This window comes from Pyxicephalus adspersus, chromosome 6 (assembly GCF_032062135.1).
Source record: "Pyxicephalus adspersus chromosome 6, UCB_Pads_2.0, whole genome shotgun sequence".
Lineage (NCBI taxonomy): Eukaryota > Metazoa > Chordata > Amphibia > Anura > Pyxicephalidae > Pyxicephalus > Pyxicephalus adspersus.
The window spans coordinates 2,703,098-2,727,520 of record NC_092863.1 but is presented as its reverse complement, the minus strand read 5'-3'; the positions used below and the strand labels follow the sequence as shown (position 1 = coordinate 2,727,520).

Below are 24,423 nucleotides of genomic sequence, written 5' to 3'. Positions count from 1 at the left end.
TTGTTATCACCACTATCCTAGACATGGCAAGCTTTCAGTGAAGTGGGTGCTGAAATGTTGGAACAGTGATCAGAGGAAGGAATGAGTTGAAGCATGCAAAGCCGTTTTGGCCCATTTTGAAGCTGCACCGGACTTTTTGGCTAGGTTAGTGACTGAGGATGAAACCTGGCTCCAATCTATGATCCTGAAACCAAGGAACAGTCAAAGAAATGGCGCCACAGCGGGTCCCTGCAGCCGCAGAAGTTCCAAACCCAGAAATTGGCCAAAAAAGTCATGGTGTCTGTTTGAACACCCTGGGTTTCCAATTGGTCCACCATCCCCCCTACTAACCTGACCTGGCCCCTTCGGACTAATATCTGTTCCCGAATTTGAAGAAACACCTGAAGGGGCAACGTTTTGAGGACATTTCTGACGTCATAGATGCTGCTGAGAGCTGGTTTGCGACCAAACCAAGGGACTTTTATTTGAACGGCCTAGAAAAGCTGCAACTACGCTGTACCAAGTGTGTCAGTCTCAGGGGGGAATATGTTGAATAAATGTGTTATTTCATAACACTGGCTCTCTTCTTTCTGGGCAAAGCCAGGAACTTCTCTCCACCCCCTGATATTTAACAATTATCTAATGATCATTAATTCTGAACAGCATGTGTATGGAACTCTAAAAACAGGGTCCTTTAACACTCTTTTTTCTCTTTTCTTGTAGAATTCGTCGTCATTGTATGAGAAGTCTTCTCTCTCTCTGCGTTTCCTCATTTATAAAGTCAGAATTTTAATGATTAGGATCAGTTGGGTTATAAATAACTCAGATTTATGTCTGAAGGGGGTCTGGTTTGCAGAACATAAATCAGATGAGCCTTATTCCCAGCCAGCATTCCCCTTCTAATAAACATACAAACACCCCAGGCCATTGTTTTGATGGTAAATCTATGTTATGCCGAATGTTTTTTATTATAATTCCCCATAACGCTCTCACATGTGTTTCTTTATGGAGCGCTTGTTAAGGAACAGATTTTTTTTATGAGCCGAGTTTATGTTTTGTTGAATGTACGGACCAGTATGGTTAGAATTACGTTGTCCTGATAGAGTGATGGTTGGAGTCATCTCTTGGTGGACATTTTAATGGAAACTTGTGATATCATTACTGTAGGGGTTACTGGAAAGTCATTTTTTTTGTTGTTTCATATTTTAATGATCATGGTTGCTATATGATACTTCACTTATCCTTAACTGTGAGGTTTCGTCATGGCTGAAAGTTATGGCGTTGGCTTGGTTCTGTGGAATAATTTAGGATTAGTACAAGTCAGAGTTTATTTTAAAAAGAATGTTTAGTGCAGCATGGTAAATATTCTGTTATTGCAACACTTTCAGATGTATTTAAAACTACAGAAATGACAGTACTCCCTTTTTTAAATGTCATTATCTGTTTTGTCTATACACACCATCCAGGATCATCATTAACCTTCTAGAATGAGATTTTAGCGTACAAAATTACAATGCTGCAGTCTGATCAGAAGAGACAGAGGAAATGCTTCCTCCTTCCTGAAGCAGACTAATATCCCATTTTAGCCAAGTCACCTGATTGTTCCCTATTATTATTATACAGTATTTATATAGCGCCATCATACAAAGTCCATAGTCGTGTCACTAACTGTCCCTCAAAGGAGCTCACAATCTAATGTCCCTACCATAGTCATATGTGATTAGTGTAGTCTAAGGTCAATTGTTAGGGAGAAGCCAATTAACCTAACTGCATGATTTTGGGATGTGGGAGGAAACCCACGCAGACACGGGGAGAACCTGCAAACTCCATGCAGATAATGTCCTGGCTGGGGATCGATCCTGGGACCTAGCGCTGCAAAGGTCGGAGTGCTAACCCCTGAGCCACCGTTCCCTAACTATTTATAAATAAACAGTTAAAACATGATGTCCCTGCACAATAATAAAGAAAAAAACAGTAATAATGTCCATGCACAAATCGACACTTTAAGAATTTATTCATGCAGACTTGTAAAGTTTTAATGGTCAGAGGTTATGGTGTAAAGGGGTTAACATAATGCTCAATGGAAGAAGAAGGTTAAGGTTGAACTCAGCTTTTGCTCAACTTTCTTTGTATTATGACTCTGTATTCATTTAGACTTTTAATAACAACAAATTAGATTCTAGCTTTCATACATTCTTTCATTGTTAGGGGGAACCTGCTTTCTGCATATTACTTCTCCCCCAACTATATGGATTCAGAAACAGTAATTGTGTTATTGCTCACCCTTTAAGTTCACTTCTAATTTATACTTCCAGCATAGTCATTGCCTGATCCTTAAACACATGGAGACCTCCGATCTTCTTGCGTCAATCTGTGATGTTTGGCATCCTATCAGTTTTTTTGGTCAGCGACCCCAATACAACTGAACTAACATGGAACAGTATGAAGACGGCATGAACCACCTTTTGGCTGTCCGCCCTACAAACCTTCTTCACACGGACTCTTGGATGGAGAGCCCTTCCCATCACTGCGAGTTGTACACGTAACAAGACCCTTTCTCGTGGTTACATCGGCTCCACACGCAAGGGCTTACTGTCTAAACCCAGCAGATTAATTCCCTTACTAAGCATCTGTCATTGAGCGTTGACGCTACCGTTCATGACATTGCAGGCTGTGAGAATGTCAGGATCATGGGAATTTTCCTCTTTTCTACTTGGTGTTCCATTTTACTGAAACTTTGCCCTTTATGTACACAATGGTTTAAATTCCTTATGCTCATTTTTTATTTTTGCAAACTTTCTGTTTTATTTTCTGGCATCTTGTAAGTGTTTTAGTACATGCTGCACCACTGCTAGATGTAATGAGATGTACACACAAAAATCTTACGTCTATCTAGCTGTCCTAATCTGTCCTGCTGGATTAATAACCAATACTACTTTTTTGGAATGGGGATGGGAATGTTGGGTGTCTCTCACTCCCACTCCAATGAACAAACATAATCATCGTAGAACTCATTTCTAATTACAATAATTGCACAACTTTTCATTTAGAAATAGTCTGATTCTCTGTAGCTCTTGGCGAGGTTTTTGACCATGGTGGCCAATCTCTGCATGCGATTGCACATTGGCCTAAATATATCTAGTTTTTGACATTGACATTGCCCTAAATATATCTAGTTTTTGACATTGACATTGCCCTAAATATATCTAGTTTTTGTTTCCTGTCCACAAATAGGACATGGCAGTGCTTTGGATTGGTCTCAGAGACCGTGTACTGTAATCATAGGTTAAATTAAAAATAAATTTAGTACCGAGGATCTGAAAAACTTGTGTTTAGTTTCTAAAAAAAGGCAGCTCAAAAAAGACACCTCATGTTGACAAAGCACTGATTCACTTTAAAGCTGACCTCCAGCCTTTCCTTTGGTGTTGCACAGTTGTACAGGCTCCTCTCCTGTACACTGAAAGTTTCTCACATTATGCATTAGAAGCTGCAGCCTAATTTTCTGCTTAAAGGATGTTCAGCATCATCAAGCCCTTTCCTCCCCAGCCTGACTGTCCCAGGGTATAATGGATTTCAGTTCTTTCAGTCATGGAGGCTTCATATTGGGTGAAAGTTACCTACAGAGGTCTGCATGCAAATATAATCTAGAATCTCCTACTTCTCCAGACCGACATATACTCATTGAGGCATTTTATTACATGCATACCCCTACCAAGCAACAGCCCACTGCATGCCTGCACCAAGGTGCTGCGATGTTAACCTGCCTGCATTTTGGCCGAGAAGCACAGAGACCCACAGAGACCCCCCTGAGCATTCATGTTTATGGAACAGGAGCATGTAGATTTTGATGGCTCGAGAAAGACAATGCCAACCTGAAAAGGCTTTCCTAAGTCCTTCATTTAGAGCCCAACACGTGGATCGCAATCTACTGGTCGAAGCGAGTAGATCGCGGAGCCCTGCCTTTCAAAATAAACTCTACCACGCACAAATCCAAAGTCCAGATACCATTCCACCATGACTGATGATCATTTGGAAGTCTGTTTGAGGCTGGCTACCAGCAACTACTGTCCGGACTATGCAAGTTTTGCTGATTCAGTTTAAGACGTCATCGGAGTAAGGTAATGGCCAAAAATGTACAGAATTGTATTGTGCCATACATGTCATGCTGTTATGCTAGGTAAACAATATATATTTTAAATATAAAGTATACTCGGTATATATATAAATAAAGATAGATAGTTTTGACTTGGTCATTTTAAAAGTACCTCGCAAGCCAAAAAAGTGTGGGCACCCCTGGTTTAGAATTTCCTATGACGTCTCATGGATCTGTCTGAGACTGAATAAACTGTGATTCTGTCTTTGATGAGTTTACTCAAAGTTTTGGCATCTTTGCTCCATCCAACCAGAAATCACTCACCTCTTTGGATGTGCCCACCTCTGGACACACAGTTCATGCACATCCTAGGTCCCTAAATGACTTTTATTGTATTTAAATAAGAACAGCCTGCAAGGTATGTTCTGCTTGAGAGTTACAAGGGCAGCATTTTCTGACTCAGAATAAAAAAAAAACGTTTCCACAAGGACGCAGTTTATGTGGTTTTTTTTCCAGCACTCAAGCCAAAATAATTAAAGAGCCTTAACTAACTCTGCGGTGCCAAAAGCTCTTTCCATCAGCTCCAAAGCGTATTCATCTTCCCCGGCACCTTTCAGAAGGCGGCCTCGCCACTCGTTATTGGCAGCTAATCATTTACATTGGGTGGGGGTGGGGGGGTTCTTTAAAGGTATCCGCACCTTAATGGATGGTTTTGGCAGCCCTTTTCTCCCCATACCAGACGGGCCATGTGAAGTGTGAGAAAAATGCGGACAGATCTCCATCCCCTTGAAGATGTTTTTGATATGTTTTCAAACTGGCAGCGGTCGGCATTTAAAAAGCCTCAACAAAGCGGTTTTCACGCAGGAACGCTTGAATCCCGTCCAGTAAGGACGCTTGATTTGTGAAGTCGTCCGCAAAGTGCTTAACGTATAGCTAGATAGTGTTACAAATTGGGGCCGATTCTACACGAGGAATTCTTGATTTGGGAGTGTCGAGACATTTTTCTGTGTTTTGATAACATAACGTCTTTTTTCCACAGGCTCACTACAGCAATAAATGTTTTTTGGAGTTTGAGCTGAAAAAAAAGTGTGCAGATTCATTTTAAGGAAAGTTTTGCGGCCTGATAAGCGTTTTACTATTTTGAGCATAACTTGCGATGATCACCCCATACCTGGAAGTATATTTGATTTGATACATTTGGTGCCCAAATGTACCCTGCAGCCCTTTTGTGCTTTTTGTGCTCCTTGTACTGACCATAAGTATAAAAAGGGGACACGTGATATCCGTCATATGCAGGGCCAGATTTGTCACAAGGCCACCTATGCCGTGGCCAAGGGTGCCATGGTTATCAGGATCGGCATTTGTACTGCTTTTGTGGCTACAACAATTATCATTTTAATACAGAAAAGTGCTTAGGGCTTGTTCTGCCCTAAAGGTCCTCTCTTCCTCCTGTGTCATTGTTTGTATCTGTCTGTCATTTGCACCTCCTTATTACTGTATAGTGATTCGTATTATATTAGCGCTATATAAATACTGTTTATTATTATTATTATTATTATTATTATTATTATTAATAATAATAATAATAATAATAATAATAATAGCTCCCACAAAACCTTCCATTATCATCATGGCCCCTGCTCCCATATTCACCCCTTGAGCAAAAGCTAGCTTACCTAGGGGAGAAAAAAGTTCAAATTCAGCCCTGTTCATAAGTAAAATGTCCCTAGTCTTTCTAGCTACATATGTAGCCCTCTGGGTTGACAAGGGCCACAACTGAAGCTGCCAATCTTTAAAGAAGGCCTGAAGAAGCCATACTTGGCGAAACGCGTTGGGTACTGCGAGTAACATGTTTTTATGGTTAAACATTCTGTATGGTTAATAACTATATATGTTGACAAGTTGTTGTATGTCTAGCGCCTATTTTGGCCTATGTTGAACCCCAAGAAAGTATTGTGGTTTAATTCAAACCTTGAATATTTTGTACTGTATTGAGAACCTACTTAGGGCTCCAATTACTCTATTTGACCACTAGACTGGTTAGTGGTTCCTTTCAATTGTTAAGTTCTACTATACTTACTATATATATGTTTATGAATACACTGTGCCAAAAAACCCTGCTTAATCTCTCTCTTTGATTACATGTTTTATTCCAATCTTTAAAGCAAACAACTAAAGCTGAACTGGCAAAACAAAAAGCTGAGCTGGCAAATTCGGTTTCTTGGCTGGCAATTTGCTCATTAGATGCTTGTGTCTATCAGAGATTCCACTATCAATTTGTCTGCTGTCTTCACCCAAAAGAGACATCCTCCTTCAATAGGACAGTTATCTGACCTATCCATAGTTTTTCTGCATTAGTAAAAAGTCTAATATGAGGTTCAGAACTATTTTTTAAAAATACATATTGTGATGACAAACATCCAAAGCGTTTTGGAGGCCTTGGCACTACCCCATCGTTAGGGCTTTAATTCTGCAAGGACAATGAAAAGTATAGGTAGTATTCAGAAGAGATAGGCAAGCTGACACTCCTCAGGTGCACCTATTGAGGTAGTGCACACCTGAGATGAGGACAATAGAGTGTAAGCTCCTCTGCACTAAAGACTAGGGAAAGACTTATGTGCACTCCATAGACTACTGCAGATAATAGTCATGTGAATACCTGAAATAAAAAAAAACAGGGTTACACAACCCATTCTAAGCTTTTTACTATACATTTTCAGCTGTTGAATTTGGCAGTTGACAGTGGGCGTTCTCATCTGAGTCCCCGCAGTTTAATGGCAGTAGCATGCGCTCCGGTTCTGTGAAACACACCTAAATCTAACATCAAGATTAAAATCTCTAGTTGAAATGGCAGAAACATGAGAATTCTCATTGGATAATATCTGTTATGTTATCTTAATTCCTGGGATTTTCCATTGCCTTTTCCCCGCTGTTCTCGTGACTCGCTCCCTTTCTGCCATCGCAGTTTGCTTCCATAACCCGTCTTTTTTAATAGCTCCCCAGGAATGCACAGACAGAACAATACATCTGCTTTGGATAAAACATTAATTTGCTGCAAATCTTCAAGATGCCATCGCTGTGCTCTCCGTCATGGCTGCCCAGAGACTGGACTCTAAGCCAATAGACTTCGCAACCCCACCTTGTGCGCCAAATATACAACCATGGCGGGTAATGGACTGTTGGTTTTCCTGTGGCTGCTCCATTATCCCTATCCCAGCACTTCTAGAGGTGTTGGTGGCTTAATATACACTGTTGTAAAAACTCAAGACTGTGGGGAGGTTGTATTGGATTTTATGCTTCTTTATGTCACAAAGGAAGGTGACAATGCTGTGTATTTCTCCTTGTAAAGTGAACCTGTCATCTGATATATTTTATGTTAGGTGCAACATGTTTAGGAATTTGTCATTGCAACATTTTCAGGTAATTTCAGAGAGCAAGATACTCTCCATGACAATGTTTCATCTGCCATCTCTTTTACGGCATAATCCAGGGTCACCACTTCCTGGACCAATGGCTCAACCATGTGGATTTCAATTCAGTGGTCACAAAAGTCTGACACAGATCAGTTTCTTATCTTGTGACAAAGTTACAATATCTTATTGCTGGGGGAAAGGAGACTGAGGAAATGCCTCCTCCAAACTGATCATCTCAAGCTGGCGCTCTGTAAAATGATACTGTTTCTGTTTATTGTGACATGTCATGGTGGTTTCTTAGATGATCATGGAGTGAGATCTGTTAAATGTTGATGCCATCCAGGAAACAAGACATCTGAGCTAAGATCTACTCCACTTTCCTTTATTCTAAAGAGACTCACCATTTTTCTTATTACACAGTATTTATATAGCACCATCATATTACGCAGCGCTGTACAAAGTCCATAGTCGTGTCAACAACTGTCCCTTAAAGGAGCTCACAATCTAATGTCCCTACCATAGTCATATGTCATTAATGTAGTCTAGGGTCAATTTTTTTAGGGGGAAGCCAATTAACCTAACTGCATGTTTTTGGGATGTGGGAGGGAACCGGAGTACCCGGAGGAAACCCACGCAGACACGGGGAGAACCTGCCAACTCCATGCAGATAGTGTCCTGGCTGGGATTTGAACCTTGGACCTAGTGCTGCAAAGGCCAGAAAGGTAGGTAGAGATGTTGTTCAAGTTTATTCCCACACTGGATTCATAATTTCTGCTGAAACCCAGATAAGAAGTGTGTTCCCCTTACTAGAGTTTTACAGTGGAAGTTGAGCAACCTCATTAATTAGTTTAAATTGAACATTCAAATCAAAGTCAAAATCTGCTGAAACCCAAGCAGATGAACTTCTAAGCAATAGCCAAGGTCAGCTGTGACTGGGAAACAGTTGTTTAAGAACATAGTGGGCAACTTACCATTGGCTGGTGGTTGTCTGTGACAAAACACCTTACAACTGCTAGCCAATAGAAAAGCTTTCTACTGTGTTCCTTACCCAGTGGATCCCATCTAATTTTTGTCTTGCAAGTCAAACAAACATCAGCTTGACTTGGATGAGTTTTATTCATTTCAATGTTCCCTGAACCTAAAACAAATCGAACCTGGGCAACACTAGTTATGGAGAGAGAGAATAAGGGAGACATTAAAATATCATGGGAACAGACTCCAAAGGGGCATGTTCCAAAATTGGGGGGATTTCTCAGAGTTAATAAGAAATAAGGGAATAAAATAGCTGTGGTGGGAGTCACACTTTAACAGCAGGGCTGTGTGCAATTTTATTCTATATAAACCTATGAGTAGGATGGCAACACCCTGAATGGTTTATCTCTGTTTTGCCAAACTTCCTCTGTAACCACATAGAGGAGTGGCGAATAATTTTAGCATCCATAATCCCATGTCATTTCCTATCTGTCAAAGTCAGGAAGAGGCAGAAGTGCCATGTGGAACTGACAGGGAACGCTCATCAAAAGGATGCACACTGTGTGTGGGGAATGATGGAAGAATATTCCACAAGTCAAGAGGAGGTGAGTGGATCGTTGTATTTGTGTATCTTGAGGGTTAGTTCTGTATCTTTAGAATATTGGGGTCTTGTGTCCAACTCCCACCTGTATATTTGTTTATTGGAAGAGAAGGCTTAGTGTCCATTGTGCCTCTTACAGGAACAGTGACATGCGACTGGCTGTAACTTAGTATCCATCAATGATTCTTTGAAGCATAAACTCTGGATACTCAAACTTTCATTCAATATATTTTTTAATAGCCACAACAGATATAAAACCAAATTGTGTGCACCAAATGCCTCTGGAAACCCAGCCTGTACGGGAAGCACCTGCACCCAATACAGGGGGGTCAGATACAAGACGAATCGCTCTGAACAAGGATAGAAAGGTGCACTGCAAACACGTTAGGGTGTTGAGTTAAATTTAAGACTGCTTTCTGTCATTATCAATACCTGGGACATGCAACCACCTATGTTAGGCATGGGAGGAATCACCTGTGACTGCCGTGTGATTGCTAGCATGTACATTCTACAACTACTACTTACTGTAGTTCAGTTTTTCTTATACATAATCCAAAAGGCAACCAACTGCTGTGGCTTTCAATAAACTAATACTTGGTGATCTTGCCATTAAAAAGACTTGAACAAGCACTTACAGTTATGGTGTGACTACTGAATCTCAGTTGATCCCCTCCATTGTCAGGCAGTTTTGTTGGAGACTACAAATGGTTATGCTAACACACGTTGTTTAGGCTTGGTCGCTATCAGCAAGCCAATTTAGAGCAATTGTATTTAGCTGATACTGGAATGTACATAGCCAGAAAATGGATTAATGAGGTTGCAAAGATCAGCAGGGTTTAGGGTTAGCCTTAGGTAATATGGTGCCCTGTGTACTTGCCATCAAACCCAAGATGAATACCTTGGACTTGGACTGTGTTAGCTATGGGTGGAAGCACCTGTTACTGCCGTGGGTTGCTGCCATTGTCAGTCTCCTACCTGCTGCCAGCAATCTTGTGCCATTCCCTGTCCTTGCTGGCACTGGTAGTTCTTCCCTGTCTCCTCCACTGTCCATTGTCAACACTAGGAAAAGAAGACCTGATCACAGCAGCCCGCAGACACAGGAGCCACCAATGCCAGGCAGGACACTATCTGCATGGAGTTTGCACGTTCTCCCCGTGTCTGCGTGGGGTTCCTCCGTGTACTCCGGTTTCATCCCACATCCCAAAAACGAGCAGATAGGTTAATTGGCTTCCCCTTATAAAAAAAAGTGACCTTAGACTTCATTAATGACATATGGCTATAGTGGGGACATTAGATTGTGAGCTCCTTTGAGGGACACAACTATGGACTTTGTACAGTGCTGCGTTATATGATGGTGCTATATAAATACTGTGTAATAATATTATTATTAATAATAATATTGCCAACACAGACACTGATTGGCCCCAATAGTAACCTAATTTTAAGTCTCTCAGTGCCCTTTTCTTAGAGAGGGGATAATGCTGCCTTATAAAATGCATACCCCAATGGCTGGCTATAGTAGCACAGGAGTAAAACATTGCAAAAAAGGGTAAAACTACATTTTATTCAATAAAACTTGACAATTGTTTATGGTACACAGTATTTTAACAATCTCAATGCCATGGGTATACACCTACTTTTATAAAAAAAAAAGTTTGAGCTATTTCAATGAATTGGTAAATTTTTGTAGTTAGGGAGCACACGGTTTTCATGGAATTCCCGATGAATTATTACAGGAATATGAAACGTCAGAGGAAATGACAAGCTGTGTGCTGAATAGATGACAGCAATGTCACGGATGTGTTAGTTTGGGTGGACCCTGCAGAATGTTTTTCCAGGAATGGGGGGCTGTGAGCGCCTAATGAGCCTCTATAGGGATGATGAGGGCTAAATATGTAATGGGATGGGATGGGAGAGAAAGGTAAATGTTCTCTAAACCCTTTACACTGTCTACATTCCACAGATCCGATTGTTGTACAGCTGCTGCAACATTCTATACATATTTCTTGTACATGCCCAGCTGTACAGTCCGCCTGTCCTTGTCATGGTGGCATTAACAGGCGATGGACAGTTGTACATTGATTGCATTTCATTGCAGACATCTGTCAGATGTCTTCATGTTCTAACACACCCCAACATCTTCTAAATATACCCATAACAGTTCTTTCTTGGCATCTCTGCTTGTAATATTGTAAAATAAAATATTGGCACCCATGCTGTCCCTGGTATCACATGGATTGGCACCCTATTACGGGGCAAGCACTGTGCAACATTTTTATTAGCGATTTGAACATTGCATAGACAAAAACCTATCAATAATGGCAGCTTTAATTGATTTTGGCCAAAATACTTTAATAAGGAAACATCATTTTTTTATTTGATTCAGGACGGGCAGGAGCAGCAAGTGATGGAAGGCTGCATAGCTAGCAGTGGTGGTGTTCTGATCAGTTTTCTGTAGTGAATCAATTTCAAATAGCCAGATTAAGCATGCATCCAGTGATCTGTTTATAAAGTAGTAATTTGGACATTTATTGAAACATTCCCCAATGTTGTATATCTAGCATTGCAGAGAATCAATCACTTTGAAAGGCAATGAAAGCAGCAATCACTAGCAATGTAGCACAAAATGGGAAAAGTGATAGGTTCTCTTTGTAGGATATTTACCTCCCTCTAATACGTCTATTGGTTCCCCTTAAATAAATACACAATTCTTCTAAAAATGGAGGAAAAGCATGCATATAAAAACGGTATTTTGATGAATTTGCTTTATTTAGTTGTGTTTTTTATTGCATTCTTGCATTGTGGTGCTTTGTTTTGTGTTGTATGATTTTCTTTTTGTATTCAGTGTTGTTTGCTGTATCCTGTTGCATTTTGTTGTTTTGGCACCGAAAAAGTTAACATTCTGTTCCTGACGTCATGGAGGTTTACTTTCTGTAATAGGCCTGGAATCTGATATAAAAACATTTCTTGTGGTGGGAGAAAGTAAAATAGTTGCCCCCCCTCCGGCTGTTGTTTTAGAACAGGATGAGTTGAGGGGGGCAGTGACACTGGGAATGCTGATTATGTACAATGATATTGTAACATACCGATGCCCTCCTTTTCGGAATGGCGACTCTGGATGCTGAGAATGACCGCAGGGCGAAGGAGTCAGGAAACGGGGTCACCAGCTGTAATTATATCTGATGCAGCGCTCACACTGTCTGTGTATGGGCTCTCCGCAGGCTTAACGGCATGTAATGCAATACTGCGGGATACTGAAATATTGGAATGCGCCAGAAACAACAAAAATGAATAATCTGACATTGGTATCATGGATCATGGATATAGAATATTTTCCCTTTCTATACCTCCATAACATAGGGCCTGATTTATCAAAGCTCTCCAAGACTAGAGAAGATTATTATAGGAGAACCTGGGTGATCCAGAAAACCTGGAATGGATATAACCCAGCATTTAAATTTATAGCAAATGATTTTAGGAAATCCATTCCATTTTTGCAGCATCACCCAGGTTCTCCCCTGATATCTCCTCAAGTCTTGGAGATCTTTAACAAATCAGGCCCATAGAGTGGTCAAGATTATAGAACACCTTGTCCTGTCATAGGGGGTGTTGTTTTGTAGTCTTCAGGAATTGTGGGGAGCAATGTAACTGATAAGAATGCATTACATGCAAAGAGCACGGCTCACCAGATTTCCAACAGGATCTTTTAAGACTTCTTTCAAACCTATTTAACAAAGCACTTTCTATACACTTGAATTCAGTTTTACATTGTTCCTTCCAGCCCCTTCCACTTTGTGCAGACGGCTGTAGACTTTTAATTCTGTATCCCTAAATATAGCTCTCCCTTTACAAGGCTCAGAATAGCACTTTGCCGAGGCATAATGATCTTGCAATTCTGGGCCAACACCACAACAAGCCCTGGAAGTGCAATATCATCAATGCTGGGGCACTTTAAATGCCGGGAGGTGTCAGAACGGCAGCGAGACGGCTCTATTGTTACCATGAAATTTTGGGATTGGCGTTGGATCCCTATGAAAGAGCAGCCTGTGAGAAATGAGATTTTCTTTTCCTCTTTTTATGGTTTTATTTGATTAGTCTCCGCGGTACCCCATAATTCACCGCACACCAGAAATGTGTGAGACATTAATGGACCTCGTGATATAATACAGACCTACGCTGGCTTGCGTTTTTATGACCGTTAACCTGCAAGTGGCTGGTAGGCCTTTACCAGCTATTAATCCGACATTGATCCAGATCATCGAGCCATTAGGGTTAATTTTATTTTTTTATGTAAGGTTTGGAAAAGTATTTAAATTCTGTATTCTGGTTTAATTTTGGTGTGCGATACTATTTTGGGTGATTTGTCTCGTCACTTCCTGTCCTTGTGGCACCCGTACAAGAAATGAAGGGAGCGGTTGTCAGTAGGAAAGGAGGGTACAGACTTCAATGATACTTCTCCAACCCTAAAAAAAAAAGCTGGGCTGTATATATTGTTATCACCTTGTACCTTTATCAGTGGAATGATAGAAAACAGTTAGATATTTTGGAAACTCGCGTGACAACCCCCAGTGTATAGCAAGTTAGAATCCAATTTCTTAAGTGTGTTACCAGATACATAAATCTTGATTTTTGTGCACATCAAACAGATACTTGGAATAATGTTAATAAATGTTGCATATGGCCCATCCAATTCAGAGGTGAGTACGGGGCTACGGGGCTCAGATGATTGTCATCTAAAAATTTGTGCAGCATAAACCAATGTTGGCTTTTAGGTATTATATAGCCATCATGATATATCATGATATCATCATCATCTGCTAAGCGGTAGATGGAAGTGGTGGCTTCCTTGGGTGCTTCAGCATGATGGGACCCAAAAATGACAGAACCTGTACACAGCTCATAGGAAGGGGCCATGGGTGCCCAAGAGCTGTATCATATATTAATAAATACGTAAATATCATAAATTAATAAATCTTTCTCCAACTTACCAGTAAATCATCTCATGTGTTCTGTTGCTGGAATTTCTTCTAATTCTTGTGTGCCTGTTTTGTCCCATAAACAAGAAAACTGGGGACTTTCTCAGAATTTGTGACAGATATTCTCCCAACACCCAGGAGGTTAATGCCTTTTAATATCGTATCATCAGAACAAACTATTCTACCCAATAATAAACAAATTCCTGAACCCATTTGGTCCTGCTCTTCAAGAGGGTGATGAACCATCATCCCAGAGCTGAACTTCACAGACAAACTAAGTACCGAGAAGCGTGGGAACCCAAGGAATTCGAGAAACTGTTACTTTTGGACATGTCCAGAAAGAGTAATAAAGCAAGCTGTGCCATTGTTTCCATTATCACACATTGTGTGATTTTCAACTCTCGTGCCGAAAAGACCGTTTAATCCTCAGTCTGCCAGTATATGGGCTGTCTATATGGTTCAGCTGTTCTGATAGCTGCACAGTACCACTTCTCTTGTCCTATGTGCTGGGTGTAATTCTCAGTATCTGTTCTTATTCTGTATGTATGGACTCTCCACAGTACCACTTCTCTTGTCCTGTACCCCGGGTGTAATTCTCCGTATCTGTTCTTATTCTGTATGTATGGACTCTGCACAGTACCACTTCTCTTGTCCTGTACCCTGGGTGTAATTCTCAGTATCTCTTCCTATTCTGTATGTATGGACTCTGCACAGTAGCACTTCTCTTGTCCTGTACCCCGGGTGTAATTCTCAGAATTGTTCTTATTCTGTATTTAAGGACTCTGCACAGTACTACTTCTCTTGCCCTGTATCCCAGGTGTAGTTCTCAGTTTCTGTTCTTATTCTGTATGTATGGACTCTGCACAGTACTACTTCTCTTGTCCTGTACCCCGGGTGTAACTCTCGGTATCTGTTCTTATTCTGTATGTATGGACTCTGCACAGTACTACTTCTCTTGTCCTGTACCCCGGTTGTAATTCTCGGTCTCTGTTCCTATTCTGTATGTATGGACTCTGCACAGTACCACTTCTCCTGTCCTGTACCCCGTGTGTAATTCTCAGTATCTGTTACTATTCTGTATGTTTGGACACTGCACAGTACCACTTCTCCTGCCCTGTACCCCGGGTGTCATTATCGTTATCTGTTCTTATTTTGTATGTATGGACTCTGCACAGTACCACTTCTCCTGTCTTGTACCCCGGGTGTAATTCTCGGTTCTGTCGGTTCTTGAATCTGTTCTTATTCCATAAATATATTTACTATAGTGTTTACATTTAGTGGCCCCTCCTTGCACTCCCGCTGGTGGGGCCCGGTCCCCAGTCAGATCCTGCTACATGGAACCACTTCTGGCTAAATGTTATTCTCAGTAACTATCAGACTGTGGTCAGTGCTTGTGTTACAGTTTCCTGTTATGGTTGCCATTGGTTTTACATTTTATTTATAAGGATAACAGTTGATATGTCAGGATGAACTTTGCAGATATTCCGCAGACCTATCTGAGCCTCAGGATGAGGAATATTCCTGACACAACCTTGCAGTGCGATGATAAGTCATAACGGGAATCAGATTTATCTGGAGGATCTGGAAGATCCAGACTGCCCAGAGTCATCCTAGCAATGCAGATACTTATCTTCGGTCGGGGACATAATATAAACTGTGTGCATTAAAGTGGAACAAAATTTTAACGAGTTTAGTAGATGGGGTGACATTAAAAGTCCCTAATAATTTTTTGCTTTCTGTGCCCAATGTGTAGTGTACAAATAACGCATGTCCCTGGCATACTGACCTATAATAATAATAATAATCCAGGACTATGGAACTTGTACTTGCATGGGTAAAATTTACATGATCAGTAGTCACCCAATGGCCAAAAAAGATTCCTAGGCACCCATAGATGGCAGTGATGGAAATGATGGTGGCAAGGGAAAAAGCACTGTGCTGGATAAGAGTGTACTTGTATGGAAACCTTCTACTAATGTATGTATATTTGCAAATATAGTGAATGCTCACCCCTATCCACACGTTTAGTTCTGCTTTGAGAAATAGGACAGAGCCGAGACTGTACTCCTGAACCTGGAGGTAAGGAGGCTGCACACTGAAAGGCTTCTTTACAAATATGTGAATATTTAGAATAGTCCTAAGAAATAGTTACGGCCAGATTTTGTTTGTGGGGTTTTGTGTGCATAAGTGAGGTCAGGTATTGATGTTGGATGAGAAGATCTGGCTTACAGTTGGTGTTGAATTGAGGTCAAGGCTCTATGCAAAACATTTAAGTTCCTTCGCACCCATCTAGTCTAACTAGGTCTTTATGGGGCTTTGTATACTGGAACAGAAAAGGAACCCTCACCAAACTGTGACCACAAGGCTGGAAGAGAACAATTACGTACAATGTCTGTGTATGTGCAGTATGAACCATTCCACTTACTGAACTTAATACTTGGAGAGGGGGTTCACTTGATATTGGCCATTTAATGTAGGTATGATGGTCATATATGAAATAGTTTGATTAAAATATTGTACATAAAGCAGGAGAACTCATGGGTCGGATCAAACTGCAAGGTACATAAGAATTCTTTTTTTGCACTCTTTTATCACAAAAATATATAAAAAAAAGAAATGACAAAAGTGTTCAAGTTCCCATGGAGTGTTGGCGGTTTGTGTTTAGAATGTCTTCCAGAGGCCGACACAGCGGGAATAAACGTGGCAGGGCTGTAACAGCAGTTAGAAATCTGTCCTGGCGGATATTGATGTCCCTGTGCAGCTGAATTGCAGCAGGTGTCCGCGACATTTTCCACCCCTGGCTTCATGTCTTTTCATATAAGCAATCAGAAGTCGTTTTGGACAGTTTACAATTTAATTCTGCTTTCAGCAAATATTTACTTGATCTTGGAGACGCTTGCATCTTATCTGATAACTCTGCAGATGGATATAGAAATGTGTTACCCAAGAAAAACACCCCCTGGGATCCTTTTAGCTATAAACTATCCTAAGAAATCTCCACAGCTAAAGGGGTGATGCTGGGAATTTTATTTTCATTTGCACAGAGCTGTGTGTCTGCAGGTGACTGATCAGAAAATAAGAAACTTGAACTAAGCAGGATCATTATGATTCCCGGGACAGCAAAAGAAATGGAAAAGAGTTTGTATGGCTTGAATATATAAAAACCTGGGAACTAGTATGCAGGTAAAGAGTTTCTGACTTTTCTTTGACTTTCTGGATTCTTTTGTGATTGGCCAGGATGATGGGATCACTTTAACAGCCTGACAAGTAATCTGAGGGAGAACAAGCTAGAAACAGATGAGAGGAGTTTGGAATGAATGGCTTTATAACAGCGGTCCCCAACCGGTGGTTTGCAAGAAAATTTTAGTGGTCTGCGGCTGTCCCCCATATGTGCACAGTCCTGCACATTTGTCCCCCAGGATGTTTAGCAAGCAGGGCTGATCCTGCGATGGAAGAGTTGCTGAGTTCTGGCATTATGACGTCACTCTGGGGGAAGTTTCTTCCCCTTTAAGTGGCACATGGCTCCCCGCGCATGCACCGATCCAGACTTTTGTGGTCCAGGAGGTCCGAAAGGTTGGCAACCACTAGTCTATAATATTAGGTGGATTTGCAGGTGACTTCATGCGTGTAAGGTAATATTATGTATGGCTTTATTCATTATCCTAAAATGCAAAATAACCCCTTTTTTGGACCTATGATAAACATTACCCCTGCAAGTGTACTTGTACCTTCTGTTTTAGGAAAATATTAAGTCCCAAAAGGTGCACCAAACCAAACATTAGAGAGCAGAAAGAAGCAAGGATCCAACACATTTGGGCACCACAACCTCCTTTCATCAGGGTAACCAAAGAACTTGGATGAACCCAATAGCTCTAAAAGTGCAGTGACCATTAGAAGGCAACAAAAGGTCCTAAAGACACCGGTACATGGAACCTTAAAACAGAATCAATATGCAGAACTTTTATGCAGGAGGTACACATATGTAACAACATAGTAATCCCCATATATATGCAATTAAATGGTAACACTGAAAGGATTATATGACTTTCTGGTACATATGTTAAATGTTTGTCGAGCCGGCAAGGGTTTCGCCTATCCAGAACAAAGTGCAGATTTTAGTTAAAAAACTCCCAAAATGTTTGACATCAGCCTGCTCTGTAGCATTGCGTATTTTTAGAAGAGTGACATAATGGCCCGCTCTGCTCCAGTCACAGAAAATTTATGCTGAATGTATTAGCAGTTCAGGAGTGCGCTCTCCTAATAACTTAGCTTGCAGACAGCGGTAAGGAAGGCCTCTGTGGAAAGTGGAGTGGTTTGCCAGCACAAGCGCAACATCCAAATCAATGCTTCATCTCAAATGAATGCGCTTCCCATCCAGAAATCGTAGTGGACACTTCCAATCGTCTGCCCAGCACATACTTCATAAATATACCTTGCCTCTGCCTAAATACTCTGACCCCCAGCAGTTAACCCTTTCACTGTTGCAGTTTGCACTGGAAAAATAATCACGGCTTATGAAATATGCCGCTAGTTTTAGGTGACAATAAACCAATAGAGAATGCAGCTTTTGCTCTGATTTACAGACATAATAGCCCCGAGGTATCCAAATCCAAGAACATTCTTTTCATATATTGCAGTTTACCAGTCCTCAGATATGGTGGCTGCATTGGTTTTCTTTTTTAAGACTTTGTATCCTTGGACCAGGAAGTTTGGACTGCTCCCTCTCCTTATTCTCCTAACTAACTGAGGAGGTGTTTTAGAAATTACAGATATAGAAAGGCAGATATATTTAGAGTTTAGCTCACAGGAAGGGATACGGGACATAAGGATTCTCAAGAGGTTGCTTTGTCTGTACTTGTAAAGAATTGACATAAATAAAAGAAATGCAGCCACCGCTCCTAAGGATTTAATTTATGATTTGTGTATCTTAAGGCATGCAAAAAATGTCTCTTAAGCCATATGATAATATTGCATGACTTTAGAAGAAGATAGAAAATGAAGATTGTGTAACGATGTACGCATCTCAGATTTCTGTGACTTTCTTGATCATCTCCAGTAGCAGTAAAACAAATGAGCACTGTACACACATCGCTGCTCTGTTCTATGGGGGCACCCTGCTCCATCCACCAACATTCCAAATCACAATGGTCATCCCCAGTCAGTCATTTGGTGATCTAATTTAGTGAACAATGTTGGAGGACCGCTAGATTTTTGCCAATTACATTTGTTCCTCTTGGGTGACACAGTACTCCTTGGCCACATTACTAGGCTTATACAGTTTTGGGACAATCGCCAGTTCCAACAATGCAATTACACGCGCCTCTGTACCTGGAATTTACTCCAAAGAGCTTAATGGGGTAAGTATTTCATGTTGGGTAGAGGGAATAAATGGAGCCTTTTGCTTTGTCCAGCATGGGACCCTTTTTCCTTAATATATAGTGCAAATTGAACAAAATCAGCCATCAAACATAGAATAGCGGATGAATTGTAATGTCCCAGGCAATCCCAGGGAAAATCTGATAAACCTTGTATGGTCTCCAACCCTTTTCACTCTAGAAAAGAGCCCTCCTATTATTATATGTTAATACATGTTAGTAATAAAAGACATTACCAAATCTTACCTTTTGAAAGCTATGTGTGCTTTGTAGTCTGGTCCAGATTAAGTGATTACTATATCTGATGGTGAGCAAGGTAGAATTCCAATTGCTATCTAAGTAAAATAAAATCACTGCAATTGCACAAAGAAAGCAAAAAATAATTTAAAATAGGTTTATGACTTTTCAAAACTAAAAAAAAAACTGTTGTGTCTTTTGCTATATTTTGATTACAGTCACGCTTGCCCTTTACTAAACTGTTTCTTTAGCTGCGTCTGGAATGTAAAGTTTTTATTTATTTGTTCCCAACATCTGCATCCTCATAGCTCAACTGTAAATATTTTCGGCACAGCTCGCTCTGAAAAATGTAAACTTGCCATAACGGGTACTTGATGGAATCTAAATGTGATCTGTGTTGTTGTTTGGGATTTTTGCGTAAAATCAGAAACAAATGTTCCTGGGGTTAGATGTCGCCATAACCTGTTCAGGGTTGCAGAGAGGACCGGCCAAGCTCGGCCTGTTTAATGATGCAGCGTGGCCTGCGTAGGGTTTGGCGCTGGTCCTGTCTCACTCCCCCTTCCAATCTTTCATCTCTTGTAAGATGTCTTTACAAGCTGTGCAGGCCGGAGCTGGCAGACAGTCAGCTGCAATAACCTGGATATCACGCTGTAATATAATTGTTCCTTAGATAGGACAAATGACTTTATCACACTTGTGGCTTTCCTGTCTGTCTGAGCACTTTCCACATTAGATAACTGTGATGGATGTCTGCTGCGAGGTTCCGTCTACATGGGCTGGAAGCTGAACTATAGCCAGATATGATATACACACAATTGCAGATCTGTTGTCATTATTACATCATTAAATTATATTTTAATAATGCAATAACTTCAACTTGAGCCTCCTCTCTAGTGTAACTGTCTGTAACAACAAAAAGCATGCTGCTAAAGGAGAGAATAAAGTTATCGGGAGATGGACTCATCACTGTGCTTATTCTCACTGTCAAGTCAAAGACTGGGGCAGAACAAGGACAGCCTGGGTTCAAATGAAGTGAACTTACTGATGATGACTATTGAGAGTGAGGGCATCTTGTGGTGCAAAAGAAGTACTACAGGGGGAGGGGGAGACCTCAACTGAAAACAAAAGCTGAGTTTTATAATATTCTTGTAACAAGCTATTCATTTTTAAATTTTGGCTTTTTAAAAGGGGAATTATAACAGTCATTCTTAGATACATCTACAAATATCCTACACAGAACAGTCCCTACAGCATTCTATTGCCTGGTGACCTTATGATTTGGTAGTATGTAGTCTGTAGTCTGTAGGCTGATTATTTACTGGGGAAGACTGTAAGAATGCTTTCTTCTGCCTGCAGCAGACTGATGACGTTGTGTCAACCTAGGCAAAGTCACTGACTGGTGCATAAGGATAGGATTCCAATGATAAAATATGGAACGTTTCTAAGAAATGTCAGGAATTTGTTAATGCAGACTTTAAAGGTTACAGACTAAAGTTTAGTTGTTTTAGTTTTGTTGGTGTTGTGGTAACAATTTCTTTCTATCTTTCCAGGAGGCTCCAGGCAAGATGTCGGTGAAGCTGAGGTTCACCTCTCCTAGCGATGGTCTGGCCGGGGTCGGACGCAGCCGTTCCTTTGCCGGCTTCAGCACGTTACAAATTCGCCAGTCCTCGTAAGTAACCAAAAACCAGCCGCAAACATCTCTCTATACACCCGCAGCTCTGGATTCTATTAGAGACTTTCCAAATTTTCTTGCAAAGCCAGCGTAAATGGTCACCATCCGGCCTGCCTTGATTGATGGGGTTTCATGATCGTAAAGTCTCCTTTTCAGATTACTTTAATACTTTTGTGGTTTTCAGACACTTCTGTGTGACTACCGTAGCACCTTTACAAGGCTGCCTAAATCTCCACGCCTCCCAGGGGTCTTTAGAAGATCCGGGAGATTACCGCAATGCCGCATTTTACCGGACAGGTGTACGGCGAGCGTCCTGGCAGCCACATAACTCTGAATCTCATGCTTTCTTGATATGCTTTAATTCAGAGTGAGTGCGGCGGTGTCGTAGTATGGCAGCAGACGGCCGGCAGGAAGCCTGTAAAAGCAATCCGTCTGCCGTCTAGTGAGACTTTAGGTAATTGATGTACGAGGAGCAACTTGGAAGCTTGGATCTGGAGTAATGAAATGAAATGAAATGGATAGGATAAGTCGCTGCAAACTTTAGGTGATGGCGTGTAAGACAAAAACCAGAGCACGGTCATAATTACTGTATCTGCAATCCTAGTGTACAGCGTTGGGACAAACTGGCCCGGGGTGAAGGAGCTATCTGTGATGTTTTGTATCAAGGAGAATTTTTACATTGATTCAGCAGCATTAGAATCCAGCAGGGATGGATAAAATGAAATGCAAAGGTCACAAAAGTAAATGAAAACCCTGTCACTAAAACCCCATATAACTTTTACCACTTTAAAATAATTTCCAGTATTTTTTAATCTGTCATTTTTTTAAATTACCCTGTTTCCCCGATTATAAGGCACTGTCTTATATTTTTTGAAATGCCAAAATATGACCTGGGTCTTATTTTCAGGGGGATGTCTTATTTTTCCATGAAGAAGACTACAGTACACATTTATTGTTGAAAGTCACTCATGATCACTCATGTGCCCGGTACTTAAGTGTAACTCCGTTAGGGCAGAGATCTCCGTTAGGGCAGGTAACTCCGTTAGGGCAGGGATCAGCAGCTTGCTTCCTGGTGCAGAATCGCAGGGGCGCGTGTGCCGGCTTCTTACTTTCAGTTTCGCTCTGCACTGCAGCCAGGAGGAGACACGCGCTGCAGCCAGCATCAAGGAGACACACACAGGATCAGATATCGGGGGATGTCTTATTCACGGGTGAGTGCCTTATTTAAATTATTTTATAAAAAATCGGGGGTGGCTTATTTAATGGGGATGCCTTATAATCGGGGAAACACGGTAGTACCGGGTGATTCTGACATTAAAAGGTCTTCTTCTAGCATTTCCTGTTAAATGGTGGCTGTTTCCTGTGCTGGTTTGTCACAATATTGTCACCATCAGGAATCCCCACCCTAAGAATCGTTATACTGCCATTGTAGACTGCAGCTTTAAAGAAGATAAAGGAGATCTGCAGCACTAAAATGCAACTAAAAGGGTAAAAAAGAAAGTGAAAAACCAGGCTTTTATTTAGAACAAGGCGCTTGTTTATGATACACAGTGCCCAGAGGAACCTGTAACTTTAAACAAGATGCATACTTAGGCTAAGGTTTGTGTTGATACATTTGCCATTTTTTTTACTCAGTATTGTATTTTAAAATGCATTTGTTGTTAGTTACTTATGGAAATGGGACCCCAAATCAGAATTCCATATCTATTTAAACTTCTGGAAAATAAATCCAGGTAAGTCCCCTTCTAAGGCCTAGTACACATAGGACAATTTTAACATGTGACCCCCCCCCCCAAAAAAAAAAAAAAAGATCAGATTTTAAATAAATCAATTCATTAAATCATGCAATTCAACTGCCAACCAATTGCAAAAAGTGATTTATTTTTTTTTGTCTTTGATGAATCGTTTACACATGATTATAAATAATATACAAGTTGATTCATGTGTGTAATAGATTGAGCAAATCCAGCCAGAATTCCTATTATTTTATAACTGATAAAAACAATTGAAAAGATTATTGTATGCGTGTACCGTGTTTTGGGACTTTTAGTCATGTGCAATATTGCCAGGGGAATGTAATCATGCTGGACAAAGTCTGAGAATGCTAATCGATCAAAACCTCAGCGCCGTTTGTTATTGCTGCTCGAACAGCTGATTGGCAAGAATTCTGAGTTGTGAGATCCTGGCCAATCAGAGAGATATTTGCACAATTTTTCCACTTCTAGCTAAAAGTAGAAGACCACAACAATGTATGGAAGAAGATTCCAAGTCATTGTTGGAAAGCGTTTGGGATGAAATGTGGAAACGCCCAAGCTCTCAGGCCATACAACGAGAGATGGAAATATAAAGGGGACTGGAAGAGGTGAACGGGTTCTAGATCATCATAAGACAACCTGGGCAGGAGCTGTCTAGATGTCCTAGGGGCCAAGCAACATGCTGGATCGAAGATTTGTATCTGTCTATTCACATAGGAAGCACATGTAGGCATTTAATGTCTGATTGGGTGGTGAGAGTGCAGAGAATACAAATAAATGTCAATGGGAAAGCTGCTACCCTGCCTTGAGCCTAATGTAACTCCTTGGCAGATACATGAAATAAAAGTTCTAGTGATAAGACTTCCTGTCTGTTCGGCAGGAGGAATTGTTTTATCGGAAAAAGCTAAAGGAGACAATAACCCATGATTAATTGGGTTGTTCCATTCAGTGATTTATATGTGAATTCCTGTTTTGTTACAAATTAGAATTCAGTGATAAATATGTTTATTCCTGTCCTCTATGAGAATTCTTATGTGTTTGTTACCCACCTATGTAAAACCTGCCATGCTACAACTGGAATTCACATATCTTGGTGAATTTAATCTTATCTAATCACAGGGAATCTCCTTGTTTCGTCAGCAGGGTATTAGAAAGATTTATACGGACTGTAAATCATTTTACCTATTTCAGGCACTTTCCATGAGAACCCCCAGACAATGGCAGGTTATAGAATAATTAGAAAACAATAAACGTAAAATTGGCTATAGAATAGAGCAGATTGTGCATGTCCAGCTGTCCTTGGACATCTGTGTTGCCAATAAGCAAGCTTTTATATATATATATATATATA

The 24,423-nt window shown here is 40.7% G+C and overlaps 1 protein-coding gene across 3 annotated transcripts in view; it reads left to right on the top strand.

Annotated features, from left to right (window-relative positions):
* The window catches only part of RIPOR3 (RIPOR family member 3), a 72,584-nt gene that overhangs the window by 8,601 nt on the left and 39,560 nt on the right, over nucleotides 1–24,423 (top strand). For 2 of the 3 annotated variants that reach the window (XM_072414150.1, XM_072414151.1), the window contains exon 2: nucleotides 21,197–21,315. In XM_072414150.1, coding sequence (XP_072270251.1) covers nucleotides 21,212–21,315 — 104 coding nt within the window. In that variant the 5' untranslated portion in view covers nucleotides 21,197–21,211. Of the gene's footprint in view, nucleotides 1–8,955; nucleotides 9,063–21,196; nucleotides 21,316–24,423 lie in introns of those variants that run through there. The other variant, XM_072414149.1, reaches the window with a different exon arrangement.